This window comes from Choloepus didactylus, chromosome 7 (assembly GCF_015220235.1).
Source record: "Choloepus didactylus isolate mChoDid1 chromosome 7, mChoDid1.pri, whole genome shotgun sequence".
NCBI lineage: Eukaryota > Metazoa > Chordata > Mammalia > Pilosa > Megalonychidae > Choloepus > Choloepus didactylus.
In genome coordinates this window covers 65,201,688-65,218,329 of record NC_051313.1, presented here as the reverse complement: position 1 = coordinate 65,218,329, position 16,642 = coordinate 65,201,688, and the positions used below count along the sequence as shown (strand labels likewise).

Sequence of the window (16,642 nt, the reverse complement as noted above, 5' to 3'; positions counted from 1 at the left end):
TGTGGAAATTGTAGTGTTTTTTTTAAATAGTAAGAATGTGGAAATTATATTACTTAACTGTTGTCTACCCCTCACCGCAATCTATAGCAAAGAGTTTAACCGTAGTCACTTTTTCTGAAAGTAGTCCATTTCTTCTACTTCTATGATTCTGTGCAAGTATTCATCACCAATTCTGCACCACAGCCTCTGTGTCCATTTCTCTTCTCTGACAGGAGGCATTAATATATGTGAAGATTGTTTTAAGATTTCAAAAAATGTATTAACAGAAATTGCATGCATTATTTCCTCTGAAGAACATTTTTCCTTTTCCTTTTTAATAGAAAAGTAAATTTCATACCTAGGGAAGGATCTGATACTTCACCCTTAAAAGGTGGAAATTTGGACATACATAAACATTGGGAAACATCCAGAACTCATTTCATTTTGCTCTCAAACACAATATATAGGCACATTATAGTATTTAAAGATACGCATCATCTTCTCAGAATACGAAAGTTGTTTGTTGGACTGTCTGATACAGTGGAAATAAGATGGGTCTATGGGAAATTCTCAGAACTCCCTACAGTCACTGATGTCTATTACAGCTGAAGTAAGATTTGCTTTGTGAGACGAGATCCAATTTTATATTACAGAAAGAGCTGCTTATAGGTCTCTCCCAGAACTCTTCCCTCAGGCTTTTGACATAATCATTCAATAAATGCTGATATTTTTTGCCTCCACATGCTCCACCACTGCTTCTTTTTTTCTCACCATGTTTTTAAAGAGCTGTGAAATACTCCTTTCTTTGGTGCTCTGTGCATTATTAAATATACAAACAAAATATAAATGTAAGCTAAGAGTAAAGTAGCATCAGTATTTAAGGAAAGTGGTCTGTGTTTGTGATAAGATGTGAGCTAGGATAAGGGAAGTCTGGGCACACTATGAACTTTTTAATTGTTTTATTTTCTGTATTAAATCTTTAAGAACAAAAGTACCATGTGAAACAGTGGAAAGATTTTAAAGAGGAAGTTAGTAATCTCTCCCTTTCCAGTTGTAACCAATGTTGATGGTATGGATCCTGCCACATTTTCCCTCTTATTTATTCTGTATATACACAAAGGTTAGGAGGCAAGATGCTTAGAAAATGTGAGTACAGGAGAAGCATTCTACCTCTTCCTATTGTACAGCAAAGATATTTAGGAAGAAGGTGGTTTTATTAGGACCCTTTCAGTCACAAGAACCAAATTGAACCAGCTTAAGCAAAAAAAGGTTGTAGGGTGGGTCAAGGGAGGTGCTGCGCATGGATGCAGGACATAGGTGTGAGATCCTCCACCCCGTCTTCACCTCCATGCTCCTTTCGGAAGAGGATGTTTTCTTGAGGCAGAAATGTTGTATTATATCTTTAAAGTTACATAGCACAGTGTCTTGTTCCCAGGTACTCAATATATATTTATTTATTGATAAAAACTGGATAAAGATGGCAAAATTTAACTGCCCATTTCTCACAAATGCTTTGGATCTTCAATGACACCAAGAAAGCATTCAGAATGTTCTTACAGAAAACACGTTTTCTAAACTAAGGTAGTACCAGCAAGGAAAAAATCACTCACCTTCCTATTTAAACCTCATTTTCATTGTCCTTATTCATATTACCTTTCAGTTTCCTCCCTGTGCAAAGTGAAAAAGCAAGAAATGTACATAACCAGGCAATCAAATACTTCTGCTTGGGTAGAGCTTGTCATAACTAATGTTAAGAGGCTGAATCCCACCCAGAAAAACATTTTTGGCAACAAACTCATTCTCGGACTGAGAAGGTCCCTCTTCTCCATTCCAGTTCTGCCCATTAAAACCTTCTTTTCTAGATTCTGTGCCATGATCAGGGCCTCAAAAACCTTAAACATCTTTAACCACTTATCATTGTCAAAAAAAAAAAAAAAAAAAGTTTTTTTACATAGGTCCTTCAATGATTTCCTGCATTTGTGGAGACAAGATATTTTCATGCCACATGGTGAAGTACATGGTTATAGGCTCATAAGGCCATCAGAGATCTGTGATATAAATTGAAGAAATGTGAAACCACAAAGTTCACCCTACTGTTATCCAGAACACAGTTTTGAAGACAGAGATTATGACCACTGTTGGTAACATGGTCTGTAGACCACATAATGACCCAAATAATCTCCATTATGCATGAATTGTAATGAGACATTTTATTATAAAGAGCATGGGACATGGAAGACATGACATAATTGAGTTTTTAGTTTAAATTACATTTTTATGCACTGACTTTTCATTGAGAAATTCCCTGTGGAAAAGAATGAGTTCTGAGTTATCTTTGCCAAGTAGTGTTGCAAATCCCATTCTGAAATTGTGGGAACAAGTTTTGTTTCACAAAATAATCATACACAGTGATGCCAAGTAAAGATATCAATGATAACCACATAGCACTGCAAAATCACTTCATTTTTATTCTGGAGAAATGTATCTGTATTAGAGCATTAAACCCAAAGAGAATATACCTGTACATTTTTTTTAAATCTAAAAGTAAAAGAAAGCTATAGTTTTCCATACAAGTGATAAGAAACATAACTTTCATTCTACATTTTTCTGCACCAGTGTAACAGCTTAGTGCATGTATTAATATCTTCCCTGGAGAGAGATGTACTAGGAAATTGTAGGCAAACTGTGACATATTGTTTAGTACATTGTGAATTCCTGATCATAAAAAGGCCCAGCAATCTGGAAATTACAAAGTTATTTCAATTTTCTTATGGCTACTTATGGCTAGAGAGAAGTTTAAAGTAATTATCAAGTGGGCAAATTATTTTTCTGGGGTCTCCTCTCCTACCAACATATTTCTTTCTTTGGGTCCTGCCTCCCCTCATGACTCTAGAGAAACCGTTAGATGTCTGCCGGTTCAGGCTTAAATGGGATATCTCCCAGTAATATCTGTACATGGACATTTCTAAAATGATGCCTTTTTTCCCTCTCCTCTATTTCACTCATAGCCTGGGTTAACTAAACTCCCAAGAGTACCCAGCTCTGTGGCCCTTTCCCCAGACTGGGCCTGCTCTTTGGATGTGCCCTTGATTAGCTGCTATCCACCCTGCCCCATAATTTTTTCCACAAAGAGTGAGTAGGAATGAGTGAGTGGGAGCCCTGACGTCCACTTTGGAAAGATTGCCAGTATCTTCACTGCAGTTTAGAGGCTGTTACATTTGTCAGACATATCACTTTTTATATTTTCCAGTTGAGACATCTAAGCACTTAAAAGAATGATGTTGGTTGTATTTCTTTAGGCTACTTTACCATCAACTATTCAAAAACAACTTATATATACACATAATGGATAAACCTACAGTGAAACAATAAGACTTCTGTCTAGTGTTCACAACTGAGAGTATATTGCAGTTTTTTAATTCTACCCAAATAATTAGTTTTCCAGCCCAGCTAGGTCTTCCTTGGAGGGATCTTGGTTTTCTTTGTTTAGCCCTCTCGTGTGTCATAAAGTAGCTTTGCTTCAGGTTGCTGGTGTGTGCTTTTAATCAAATCTGAATTGTGCTTCTGGAGTAGAGGAGGGGCCCCTGTCTCACCACATTCAATGTATCGGAGATTGTGGCACTCATACACTGAAGACTTGAGTTTTTTAGAGTATTGTTGGGGACAGCACTTTATAAAGCACTTGAGAACCAAAAAGTTCAATTCAATGACATTTAACACAATGCACAGGCATGAGGTAATGACCAAGAAGAGGATGAAGATGGTTTTCTCAGTGGGTTTGGAGATGAAGCAGTCCACAGTGTTGGGGCAAGGCTTCAAATCACACTTCACAAGGTAGGGAACACTAAAGCCATCATACATCTTGTAAAATAAAACTAGGAAACCCATTTCAAAACCGGTTTTAACAATGAGGCTGATAAGGTAAGTGTACCACAGGCCCCCATCCATTGTACCTGGGCTGACATAGAGTTTCTTTCTGTGCCTTTTCTCTCTACCCTCGCGATAGGCTACGTGTAGGACCACCAGAAGTGAAGGTGTGGAGACCATGATCAGCTGTAAGGCCCAAAGTCTGACCTGAGAGATGGGGAAAAAGTAGTCAAAACACACATTTTCACAACCAGGCTGTCTAATGTTGCACTCAAACTCTTTCTGCTCATCTTTCCACACATGTTCTGCTGCCACCATGTAGACCAGCAAACGGAAGATGAACACGACAGCCAGCCAAATTCGCCCAATCCCAGTTGAGTATTTATTTACTCCACTTAGGAGGTCTCTGAGGAACATCCAACTCATGACTTAGACTCAAAGGCAGCAAAACTCTGCAAAAGAAAAGAATTTCATTGTGATTCATTCATTCTATTCTACTATCTTGAGGCATTATAGGAAAGATAAACTCCAATGTATGCATTATTAACTCTGGATGTCAAATGCTTTCTAAGAAGCCCATAGGAAATGCTTGCTTTCATGTAAAGATATGACACAACTGGTCCATGAAAATAATTTATTCCATGCCCACTTTAATTTAGTATTTGGGTGGTCACCACCCCCACCCCACCCCCACTTCCACACACACACACACACACACACACGCACGCGCGCGCGCGCTACTCCATTTTCTCAAACAGTTCTGTCGTTGGCAAAATTCTTCTGGTTTATTGCTTCACTCTAAAGGTGGATGAGTTCTGCTGCTGGTGTGGAAGGAATTAGATATGAATTCCAAGATGACCCTGGTAAGTTGCAATGTCTTTCACATGCCAGCTTCTTGAAGTTGTAGTCTCTACTCGATCTTGATAATGCCCCTCTCCAACCCTTAAAGGGTTCTTCCCCACCTGCTTTTTAGTCCCTATTCCCATACTCTGCCTACAAATTGATTTTAAAACATGAGGATTGCCCATGTGAACTTCCTCAAATTCATGCTCACTCATCTTGCCAGACTTACTGTCATCCATGCCCAACTTTCCTTCTTTACCCAGTTTACCTCAAAAATAATCATCCAACTCTGTATCTCATCCTTCATCTATCCATTTTCCTGTTGTGTATTTTGTGTCTTTAATCTCCATTGTCTCCTTCCTCTCAGCATATAAATATGTTTAAGTGTGTATCTTTAGTGGGAGGAAATCTTCACTGCTTCTCTTTCTGACAACCATTCTATCTTCCTTTATCTCGTTTCTGTTTCCTTAACATTTACTCCTCAACTCACTGAGTCTAGTTTTTTTACTCACAATTGCACTGAACTTTTCTTGCTAAAGTCAGCATTACTACTCAACTACAAAATCTTCTGGACACTTCTGATACCATTTAATTTTTCTGTTAAAAATTAACAGAAAATTAATTTGACGCTGATGCATGTGCTTGTGTTCTTGAAATGCATTCAGTCTTGACTTCTGTTATTCTACTCCTCTGGTTGTGCTGTCTTGGTTTTCTTTGTCCAGCTCTTAAAGTTCTGTCCTCTGCTCTTTTCTTACTCCACATTCTCTCCCTGGAAAAATCTCACTCATTCCCATGGATTCAATTACCACCTACAGGTTTCTGACTCCCAAATATTTGCTTCCTCCAAAGATCTCCATAGCTAATGGCCTCTTGGTTATCACCTAAATGTTTCACAGGCATCTCAAACTTTATTTGTCTACAGCTGAATTAATTTATTTCCCTGCCCTTTATTTCCTTGTCATGTTGAATGGTATCACAACAAAGGGAACTTGTATTCATGCTGGACTCTTCTCTCATAATCCTTTTTAAATTGCTCTCCAAGTTCTTTTGTTTATTCCTAAGTATCTCTCAGATTCACCTCCAAGTCACTGCTGAAATCAGTCTCACCTGAACAACCCACACACTAATTTCTATTTCCTGTTTCATCATCTCTTCCACTCCCTTCCCAGTATATCCTCAATGCTTGCCTCTCTCGCCATCTCTTTTGCTCTTTTCCCTAAAAAAAAAACACACACAAAAAAACAAAACAAACAAACAAAAAAAACTGACAGGAAACTGGGGAACCGTCTATTTCATTTCATGACAATATCTTTCTGGCACTGACTGCTTCCCCTTGTCTTATGATTGAACTCCTGGGATGGGCCCTGTTTTTTGTTTGTTGCGCCCATCATATGCTCAGCACTCTGAGCACTCGGTTCAGTGTTCTTGTGTTGGTCTCTCTCAATCACCTGGGAAATATAAGTGTTTTGTTGTTGTTGTTTTATGGTAGTGGTTATCTTGTTTTCAATGAGAAAGTAGACTCTGAGAAATGAACCACTCTCCCAAGGTCACAAAGTAAGATGCAGGGCACTTTTCATACCCAATTTCTGCTACTCTAAAACGGGGATTCTCAACAGCAATACTATTGACATTTTGGGCTGGATAATTGTTTGTTAAGGGGGTGGGGAGGGCTGCCCTGTGCATTGTATGATGTATGGCAGCATCCCTGACCTCTACCCACTAGATACCAATAGAGCCCTCCAGTTGCGACAACCAAGAATGTCTCCAGACATTGCCAAATGCCCCAGAGGTTGGGGGGGTCGGGGTGGGGGTAGTAAACTCTCACTAGGTTGAGAGCTACCGCTCTAAACTGGCTATTTTAATCAAAAGGCCTGCCTATAATTGTGCAAGAGTCTCCTCCCAAATGCCTCTTTGTTGCTCAGATGTGGCCCTCTCTCTCTAGCTAAGACAGCATGGCAGGTGAAATCACTGCCATCCCCACTACATGGGATCTGACACCCAGGGGAGTGAATCTCCCTGGCAACGTGGAATATGACACCTGGGGAGGAATCTAGACCCAGCACCATGGGATGGAGAACATCTTCTTGACCAAAAGGGGGATGTGAAAGGAAACGAAATAAGCTTTAGTGGCAGAGAGAGACCACAAGGAGCTGAGAGGTCATTCTGGTGGGCACTCTTACGCACAGTATAGATAACCCTTTTTAGGTTCTAATGAATTGGAATAGCTAACAGTAAATACCTGAAACTATCAAACTACAACCCAGAACCCTTGAATCTTGAAGACAATTGTATAAAAATGTAGCTTATGAGGGGTGACAATGCGATTGGGAAAGCCATGTGGATCACACTCCCCTTTGTCCAGTGTATAGATGGATGAGTAGGAAAATGGGAGTAAAAAAAAAAAAAAAAATGGCACCCAGTGTTGTTTTTACTTTAATTGTTCTTTTTCACTTTAATTTTTATTCTTATTATTTTTGTGTGTGTGGTAATGAAAATGTTCAAAAATTAATTTTGGTGATGAATGCACAACTATATAATGGTACTGTGAACAACTGAATGTATGCTTTGTATGACTGCATGGTATGTGAATATATCTCAATAAAATTGAATAAAAAAACTGCAAAAAAAAAAAGAGAGATGGGCTAGAGGTCAAGGTATGCATTAATTTGCCTTTTGCTTTCTCAGGTGAATTTCTTGCCATTTCAGGTCCCAATTCCTATTACAAAAATTAATCACTTCTTGCTTTCTCCATAAACTCAGATAAAAGAGTTTCATGGAAATAATGGTGAGGGGAGCCAGGGAATTAAGAAAATTGGGATATTGTTATAACAACACACCTGTCGAAGCACAGCAAATTCTCTCTTACGGAGGGAACTGTATGCAGCAAGCCCCCACACTAAGGCCCCAGAATATGTATAATGGTTAAGAGATGTTTTCAGGGAGAACAAAGAACTTGTACACAATGCTCTATTCAGCAGGGAATAAATACTTCAATGTCCTTGGTTTTCAGAACACAAACAAAATTGTATTAAATAAAAAGGATTCTCAAATCCATCTGAAAGGTTAATGTCTCTATGAATTATTAAAACAAAGCCTCAAAGATTAAAAAGAAAAAAAAGAAGGCATGATGTTTCCTACAAAATGTCACTGGGCACTTGTCCTCATTACGCAAGAGGATATTTATGTAATGCTACAAAACATCTGAAAAGTACCCTGATGGGCATTTTAGACACGAGGGAAAGGTAAGAGTGGATGAAGACTGTTTGGCTAAAAGAAAAGCAGTAAGAAAGCAAATGGTTATTGAGTAGAATCAGAGGACTGACACCAACAAATGCTTCAGGAGTATGATTTTCATTTGATTGATAAATGCCCATCCAATTATCATACTCTTTGCTGATGTAAAGACAATGGCTTTTCTTAGGAGGGTGTCCTTTTATTAGCTTACCTTTAACAGCAGTGGTTTAGCATCGTAGAAAAGAGCCTGGGCAGTGCACTGAACTACCAGTGTTCAAGTCCAAGCTCATCTGTGATGACAATGGCACCTCTGTCATAGGTGGTTGCGAGGCTCTCATGAATCGATATGGGAAAAGCCCATATTTACCCATGACACATGGTCAGTATTCACTAGCATTAAAGCATTATTTACTTATTTTGCCATTTAAAACCTCTTCTTTGAGTTAAACTTAAGACTTTCCATATGCCAGTTAAATACATTTTTTTCTCTAGCTCTGTTCTTCTTAAGGCGGATGATAGAAATCTCAATATAATAGCCTTTAAAACATTTGAAAGCAGTGAAATCATTAGCTCAGTGGGGTTTTTTTGTAATATCTTTACTGAGATATACTTCACATTCCATACAATTCACCTGTTTAAAGCATACAATTCAATGATTTTTAGTAAATTCACAAAGTTGTGCAACCATCACCACAATTTTAGAACATTCCCATCATTCCCCTCCAAAGAATCCCCATTAGCTATCACGCACTCCCCCCATCTCCCCACTCCACCCCCAACCCTAGGAAACCACTAATCTATTTTCTGTATAGATTTGTCTATTTTGGACATTTCGTATAAATGGAGTCATCATGTGGTCTTGTGTGACTGGCTTCTTCTACTTAAGGTAATGTTTTTAAGGTTGGTCCATATTGGAGTATATGTCATTGCTTCATTGCTTTATATGGCCTGACAATACTCCGTTTTGTAGACAGACTATATTTTGTTTATCCATTCATCAGCAGACAGACATTTGGGCTATTGCCACTTCTTGGCTCTCAAGGTACTATTCTTGCAACTCTTCTCTATAACTCAATGTTTTTATCTCTTAATCTAATTGTCTCCTTGTTTTTCATCAGGGCCTTTATCTTATCCCCTCTTTTCAATCTCCAAGGATTTCTCCATTTTTTTAAGCATTTCCACCAACCAATTCTAATGCCCCATTTCTTCTATGTTTTCTTTTCTCTTAAAATCCTCAACAGGATTTTGTTTGGAAAATGTGATGAATCAAACATTTTCAGAAAATAAAATACCCAGTATTCTCAATACCAGGAATAATTTTGGAAAGTAGCAATTTTTCCTAAACCTTTGATCTAAGTCAAAAGTACGTGTGTGGCTCTTTTCTGGCAGGAACCATGGAGGGTGTCGAAGAGAAGAAGAAGGTTCCGGCTGTGCCAGAAACCCTGAAGAGAAATCAAAGGAATTTTGCCAAACTGAAGATCAAGCACTTGAGAAAGAAGTTCGCCCAAAAAGATGCTTTGAAAGGCAAGAAGGAAGCTTATCTATGAAAAACCCAAGCACTATCACAAAGAATATAGGCAAATGTACAGAACTGAGATTCGAATGGCTAGAATGGCAAGAAAAGCTGGCAACTTCTATGTACCTGCAGAAACCCAAATTGGCATTTGTCATCAGGATCAGAGGTATCAATGGCGTGAGCCCAAAGGTCCGAAAAGTGTTGCAACTGCTTCACCTTCGCCAAATCTTCAATGACACCCTTATTAAGCTCAACAAGGCCTCAATTAACATGCTGAGTGAGGATTGTGGAACCATATATTGCATGGGGGTACCCAAACCTGAAGTCAGTGAATGAACTGATCTATAAGCGTGGTTATGGCAAAATCAATAAGAAGCAGATTGCCTTGACAGATAACTCTTTGATTGCACCATCTCTTGGTAAATATGGCACCATCTGCACGGAGGACCTGATTCATGAGATCTATACTGTTGGGAAATGCTTCAAAGAAGTAAATGACTTCCTGTGGCCCTTCAAATTATCTTCCCCCAGAGGGGGAATGAAGAAAAAGACCACCCATTTTGTAGAAGGGGGAGATGCTGGCAACAGGCAACACCAGATCAATAGGCTTATTAGAAGGATGAACTAAGGTGTCTACTATGATTACTTTTATAATCTGGTCAGTTAATAAACAGTGATTGCTTTCAAATTAAAAAAAAAAGTATGTGTGTGTGGTGAAGGAAAGAAGCCTACTTAAAATATAGGAAAACATTTAAGAACAGTTGATATAGGGAATAGAAAAAGGGTAAAAAGCAGAACAACAAAATATTAACAATGCTTATCAATGAACAGAGTTTTTTTGAATGATTTCCTATTTTTCATGATTTTCTGTGTTGTACCTATTTTTCCAATAAGAATGTACAAAATTAAATCTGAAAAAATAAACCTAATTAAAAAAAAAACTCAAGAAATCAGGGGGCCATTGCTGGTTTCATGTGTATCTGGTTTTTGTAACAATTTAAGAAGGCTGTTTATGAATAAATGTTTATAAACCAAGCCTATCAAAAAAAACCTGGAAGGTTAACCATTTAGGAAAATCCTATGGTGAATCCTCTTAAATGTTCCTTGCCTCTACATGCATGTCAATGACTCCCCAAATTATATATCCTTGTCATCTCCACTAGGATGTCGTCTCATAAACTAAAAATGCCCAGAAGTGAACTCTTGCTGTTACTCCACCTCCTTCCACCACCCCCCAAAAACCTCTGCTCCTCCTCCAATGCCCTTTACCTCAGTAAATTGTACCACCACCTGCCCAAGTGTTGAATCCAGAAACTTAGAAGTTGTTCTTCACCTTTCTCTCTGTCCTAACCCCCACATCTTATCTTTATGCATATCCAAAGTTTCTACCTTTGAGTTTATCCCCAAACTTTTCACTCTCTCCATCTGCACTCCACCACCCTCGTCTCCTTCCCGGTACATCATAATTGCTTCCTAACTATCTCCCCTTTTCTCATTCTTGGCCCCTGCAACCTATTCTCCATTTCATAACCAGATTAACATCTAAAATGGAGATTATATAACGTCACTTCTCTGCTTAAAACCCTACCATGGCTTCTAATTATATTTAAAGGCGGGGAAGGGGGAAGAGGGGAAAGAGGGCAAATACCTACCTGGGCTACAAAGGCCCATATGCTGGTGTGCCTGGCTGTCTCTCCAACTTTTCTAGCACATCTCCAAGTAGTCTGAATTCTGGGCACATTCCCTTCTTTCAGTTCCTCCTTTAGGCCCTACGTCAGGTCTTTTCCCCCTGTGTATAAAGCACTTGCCCCTCTTCACCTGTCACAGAGAGGGTTTCCCTGGTCCCGCCAGTCTAACTTAGGTCTTCCTTGGTATTCTTGCCCACGAGAGTGGCTTCTTTTCCTTTATGTCACTTATAATTTGTAATACATAAGGCTGCCAGATTTAGCAAATAAAAATATAGGATACCCAGTTAATTTGAACTTCAGATAAATAATAAGGTAATGTAAGTATGCCAGGCAACTTTGGGGTTACTTATAATCAAAAATTGCTTATCTGAAATGCAAATTTAACTGAGAAATCTGTATTTTATCTGGCAACCCAAGAAAGGGCCTGGACTTCTCACTCTTGCACACCCAGTGCCTAAATAGCAGTGAAAAATTCAGCATTGAATGGGGAGATGGCCTCTCTAGGACTCAGAAACTTCCTCAGAAACACTTGTAACCTCAATCATTCTTCCCCTTATACTTCAGCCGCTCTGCTCTCCACTTGAATTAAAGGTCATTTCATTCTCCATTAAACTCAGCATGCCTGTTCTGAGGTCCTCCCATCCTCTTAACTCCTGACTGGACCTGAGATCAAGCCCACCCTGCCTTCTCTCTGCAAGGAAAGCAAGCGGACAGTGGTCCTCAGGCTCCTTCCTGATCCATTCTGCCCTCGGCTGCTGGATTAAAACACTGTTTTCATCATGTTATTTATTCCTCTGCTTGGGAATGGACTATGGGTCCTATAATACTATTGGGATAAGTTCTCACCTTATGTTCTCTCAAATTCTCACTTTGATATTCAGGGTCCTGCATGATCTTACACACTATGTCTACTGACTTTCACCAACACCCACTTTGTCCAGATGGTTCCTCCTTCCCTCTCCACCCACTCCCATTGCTCCCATCTCAAACTCATCCATTGTCCTTATTTCCATGCAGTTGCTCATGCCGCTCCTCCTTCTCTCTGCCTTGCGCTCTACCTCCACCTTGTAGCCTTCCCAACTGGGATTTTTCCCTCCCCAGATTCTATAGTCTTTACATGTTAGCATGTATTTCAGCACTTGATGATGTAGCATCTTAAATATTCTCATTTATGTTTTTCCCCTCACAGGAGCTCATATTTTGCTTAGAATTGGAGAACATATTTTTCTATTTGTTTTTGCATCCTCCAAAGTGCTTAATATAAAGTAGCTCTTTAGGGAATATTTATTAACTAAATTTATTAAAGAAGCAGCAAAGCTGAATCTCAGGTGAAATATTCAGTCTCTCATGTCTTTGTTCTTTGTCATAGAATAAATCATTCAGAGTTTTCAAGGACCTTAGCTCTCCCTAACTGACCACACTAAGAGAATTCACCTAAAAGATGAGACATCAAAACATGTGATTTTCATTTTTCTCTGCTGTCATATCTGATAATATTGATGGCTAGGAAATATCTGTTCATTAAATTTACTCAATTTAAAGGGTGAACTTAGAGCAAAGGTAGTTTTCATTATTAGCATCACTGTTTATTCAAATATTTCATAATTTTATTTAAAATAATGTTGTGTCTTATGTGTGGATGCAGGTCACATGTACTATGGGGGGCTTAATTGTTTTCATCCTCCTCATCACAGCAGATACCGATATAATTCTCAGAATGAGGACTTTGGAGGAGAAGAAGGTAAGCTTTAAATAACTATTCCTTGCACACTGCATGTCCAGGAGTCACAATCAAATGACAATTTAGAGGAAATATGTCTATATACATCAAATTCCACTCTCTTAGAAAGAACATGGATTAGTGTATCTAAGAAAAAACGGAAGTAAGTTCAACTGAAGCACTTAGGATAGCACCCAGCATAAAAATAAATTCTAAATAATCTAAATATCATTTTTATCATGAAACCAGTAAAGATTTGAAGTTCCTTCAAAAACTCAGCCAAAAAGTTCCTACCAGCTTCTCCAAGATTCTGCTAACTCATCAAGAGATATTAAGAATCCAATCATCTGTTTGTAAAAAGAAGAAGAAAAATAGACCATAGCCCAATAGGCTGGAGGGAAAAAAAAAGAATAAAATAACAGGCATCCATAAAATATGACATCATGGAGTGAGAGCATGTCTAGGCTATAATTAGGTACCTCAGAATCTGGAGATGAACACCTCCTTCAAGTGTGAAATTAAGTAAAGCTTATCATGGGGTAAGATAGGCCATTTGTAGAAGAAATCAACAAAGAGAGCATCTGTAAGGTATCCTGGGGTAACCTGGGAAGTGTAAAATCCCATCATAACAATCAGAGGAATCAGAGTAAAGTGGATAGTAAGTGAAGAAACAGGAACTAATCCACTGTGTGGTCTTGTGACTAGCATGACGGCAAGGCCACAAGGATTAACAAAAGCATAGGGGTCTTTGTGAAGCATAGGTGAAGAGAAACTACATATCTGCATAGTGCTATACGTAGGGAAAAGGCTCTCTGGTGTGCAGATATAAAATACCCAAACACTCCCCTGCAACTAAGGAACCTGAATTTTCTGAGACAACCCTTATTACAAACATATTAAGCTGTTGTCAAAGCTGGTTTGAGAACGTGTGGAGATTTTTAGGTTCAGAAAATGAGTCACAACCACCAATATGGGGCAACAATAGTTAATTCATGTGACTTTTCTGCAACCTGGATTAAACATCCTTTACAGTTATCTTGTTCTTATTACTCCAGTTTGCCAAGCAACCTTCTGAGTAATAATTTTCTTCCTCAGATTCCTTAAAGTGTGCAAGGAAGTTCTCCTGACATCAGATGCAAGAATTTCAGTCACTGGAGAGCTGAATTCCTCCCGGCATCTGCTTTATAAATCAGGCTCCGCTGGGCTTGGTTAATGGGGATAAATCCGTTGGAGTAGATTCAACTCTGTATAAACTATAAACCTGAGCCTCTGAACCTTCAGAACTGAGCACCAGCCCTGACTGTAGCGGCACTGTTCAGACCCCTGCTGAATAGCCAGCCAGTCCCTCTCTTACTGCAGGATGAGCAGCGGGCATGATACCAACTTCCCTCCCCACACAGGAGGCTTCTCTTGGGTGTGGGTCAGGCAACGGCAAGCAAGCTGGCCTCGGAGTGGGAAGGCTGTCCCTACCAAGTGCACTTTCAGTCCTTTGAGTGGCAACGAACACTGTCCAAGAAGCCCTAGCACTGCCAGGAGCCGGAGAGCTGCTCTGCAGCTACCAAAAAACAGTTTTAAAATTTGCGTTCAAGTGGCACTGGATTTCCAATTGCCTCGCAGGCCACTAGTGACAAGGCCTGAAAAACCCATCAACCTCCATACCCAGCTCCTTTCACTTCTTAGTAATAATGCCTGACCTTGGATAGCACTAGACCATTTCTGAAGCACACAGCATCTCCTCTAACCCTCGCCTCCATCCTCTGTCATGGTACGTATGAACCTCAATTTACTGATGAAGAATCTGAACCCCAGAGAGCTAGGAGACTCTACAAAGACTACCAATAAGTCAGGAGAAAAGCTGGCAGCAGATCCCAGGTCTTAAATGGCTGGTCTCCAGCTCCCCACAGAGCACTGGGTTCTGTGGTCCATCTGTAATTCACTGTCCTAACTCACACGCAAATCTTCCAACCCTGAAGGAAAGTTTCCTCTCATGGACCACTGGCCACTGCTGTAGCACAGTGCCTCCCCCCGCCCTGCCCTTAACTCCCTGTTTGAATATAAAGCATTTTCATTTTTAAAGAGGGCTCATTTGGAAAGTCCCAAAGCAGTTTTTCTCAACCTGAAATCTTTGGTCTGTTAAGGGTATGTAGACTTATTCTCATGGGTCTATGAGAAGTTTATGTGTGTATTATTGTTTCTATGATGTTAAAAACAAAACAACTATGCCAATGACCAACCGCTCATAACCAAGGACCACCACAGGATTCCGTGCTAATATTTACCAGGGTTTGGCAAATGGCATAGCCCTCAGGCCAAATCCAGCCTACCACCTGTTTTGTAAATAAAGGTTTTTGGAGGCACACAGTTACACGCATTCATTTACTATTGTCTATGGCTGCTTTCACCCAATAACAGCAGAGTTGAGAAGATGAGAGAGATGGTATGGCTGGCAAAGGCTAAAATATTTATTCTTTGACCCTTTACATCATGTTTAAAATCATACTGGAACCAAGTTGCAACTATCTGGCCCTATGAGAAACAACATATGATGAATTAGGTTCGAGCAAAAAGCCAAATGAAGTTGTGCAGCCTGAAGAAGGGTTTGAATGGAGATGAGTGGACAAACAAGGCATCACCCAGCTAGTGGTAGCCCAGGCAGGCCCCATACCAAAGAACCTGGGCTTCTGCAGTCGGTATCTGATTCTCTTAATGAGTATCCATCTCATTTCAGCAAAACATCTTTTGTCCACTAAACTTAGTAATTTTAATTTCATTGACTTGGTGATATTTGATTTTTCTTTTGTAAAAACAGTTGCATGAGAACTATAAGCCTAAGGATTTTATATCTAGGTTTAGATGTTATACATGTAAATAACAGTATAATTTTAAAAATTAATTATTGTTCCATGAGAAACACTGAATAGAGGGCAGTACCCACACAGATGCACAAATATACAGATAAACTTCTGGCAAGGTATTTTAATTTCCTGTGTGAATAAAAGCATTGCCATTTTTTTAGTTTCTCCAATTAGGAATAGTGCTAAGGTTGTCCTCAAGCCACACAGCGAGGGTTGCTGAAGGGTCCTGGGCTGTTCCCCTGTGTCCCCATCATCCCACTCATTCACTTCAGCTCACACACTCTGTACCCAGGCCAGGTGTTCTGACTTGGCCCCAGCATACGAAAGCCCTCAAGTCCATCAAACTTTCCAAATGGGCAGTTTTACTTAGTGACAGCTTATTCACAAAGGCATTGTGATGGGACACAAAACCGAATAGTAGTATGTCAAGGTTTGTAATCATTCAGAAACGTTTTGGAAAGATGATTTCTTTGAGGTTATTCTAAGAAATAAACAAATTCTCCCATGAGAGAGATAAGCTTAACTTACCTCTTAACACAGATATGGAGATAAAGATGAGATCCAGTATTTTGCTCAGTCCACTAAAAAAAAAAAAAAAAAAAAAAAAAATCATGTGTTGACTCTGCTATTTCTCTGAAAGGGAGCTGGTGCTCTAAGCCCAGGAAAATGGAGTCTAGTGGTTTCCAAGGTAGTGTAAGCCAAACAGGTGTAACCTGATCTTTTGTTTTGGCTTTTAACATAGATGAGAAGTCTTGTGTCTCTGCTGCTGTTTATAATATGTTATAAGAGAACTGAAACTGGAAAAAAGAATGCAAAGCCACTCACATACATGCCGTTCATTGAATATTCCTTTTTATAAAGCTTTGTCGTCACTTACACCAAGAAGCTAGAATAATGTGGGAGAGTGTTTCATCTCTTTAAATGATTTCCTAAGACTATT

The 16,642-nt window shown here is 39.3% G+C and overlaps 1 protein-coding gene and 1 pseudogene across 1 annotated transcript; one reads left to right on the top strand and one right to left on the bottom strand.

The window, feature by feature from the left end:
• Nucleotides 1-2,174: 2,174 nt before the first annotated feature.
• GJB7 (gap junction protein beta 7) lies at nt 2,175-16,258 on the bottom strand. Its single transcript, XM_037843449.1, has 2 exons — nt 16,231-16,258; nt 2,175-4,298 (listed from the first exon to the last, which is right to left on the bottom strand). The coding sequence occupies exon 2, from the start codon at nt 4,270-4,272 to the stop codon at nt 3,466-3,468; it is 807 nt and encodes a 268-aa protein (XP_037699377.1). The 5' UTR covers nt 4,273-4,298; nt 16,231-16,258; the 3' UTR covers nt 2,175-3,465.
• LOC119539729 lies at nt 9,318-10,137 on the top strand (annotated as a pseudogene).
• Nucleotides 16,259-16,642: the final 384 nt, after the last annotated feature.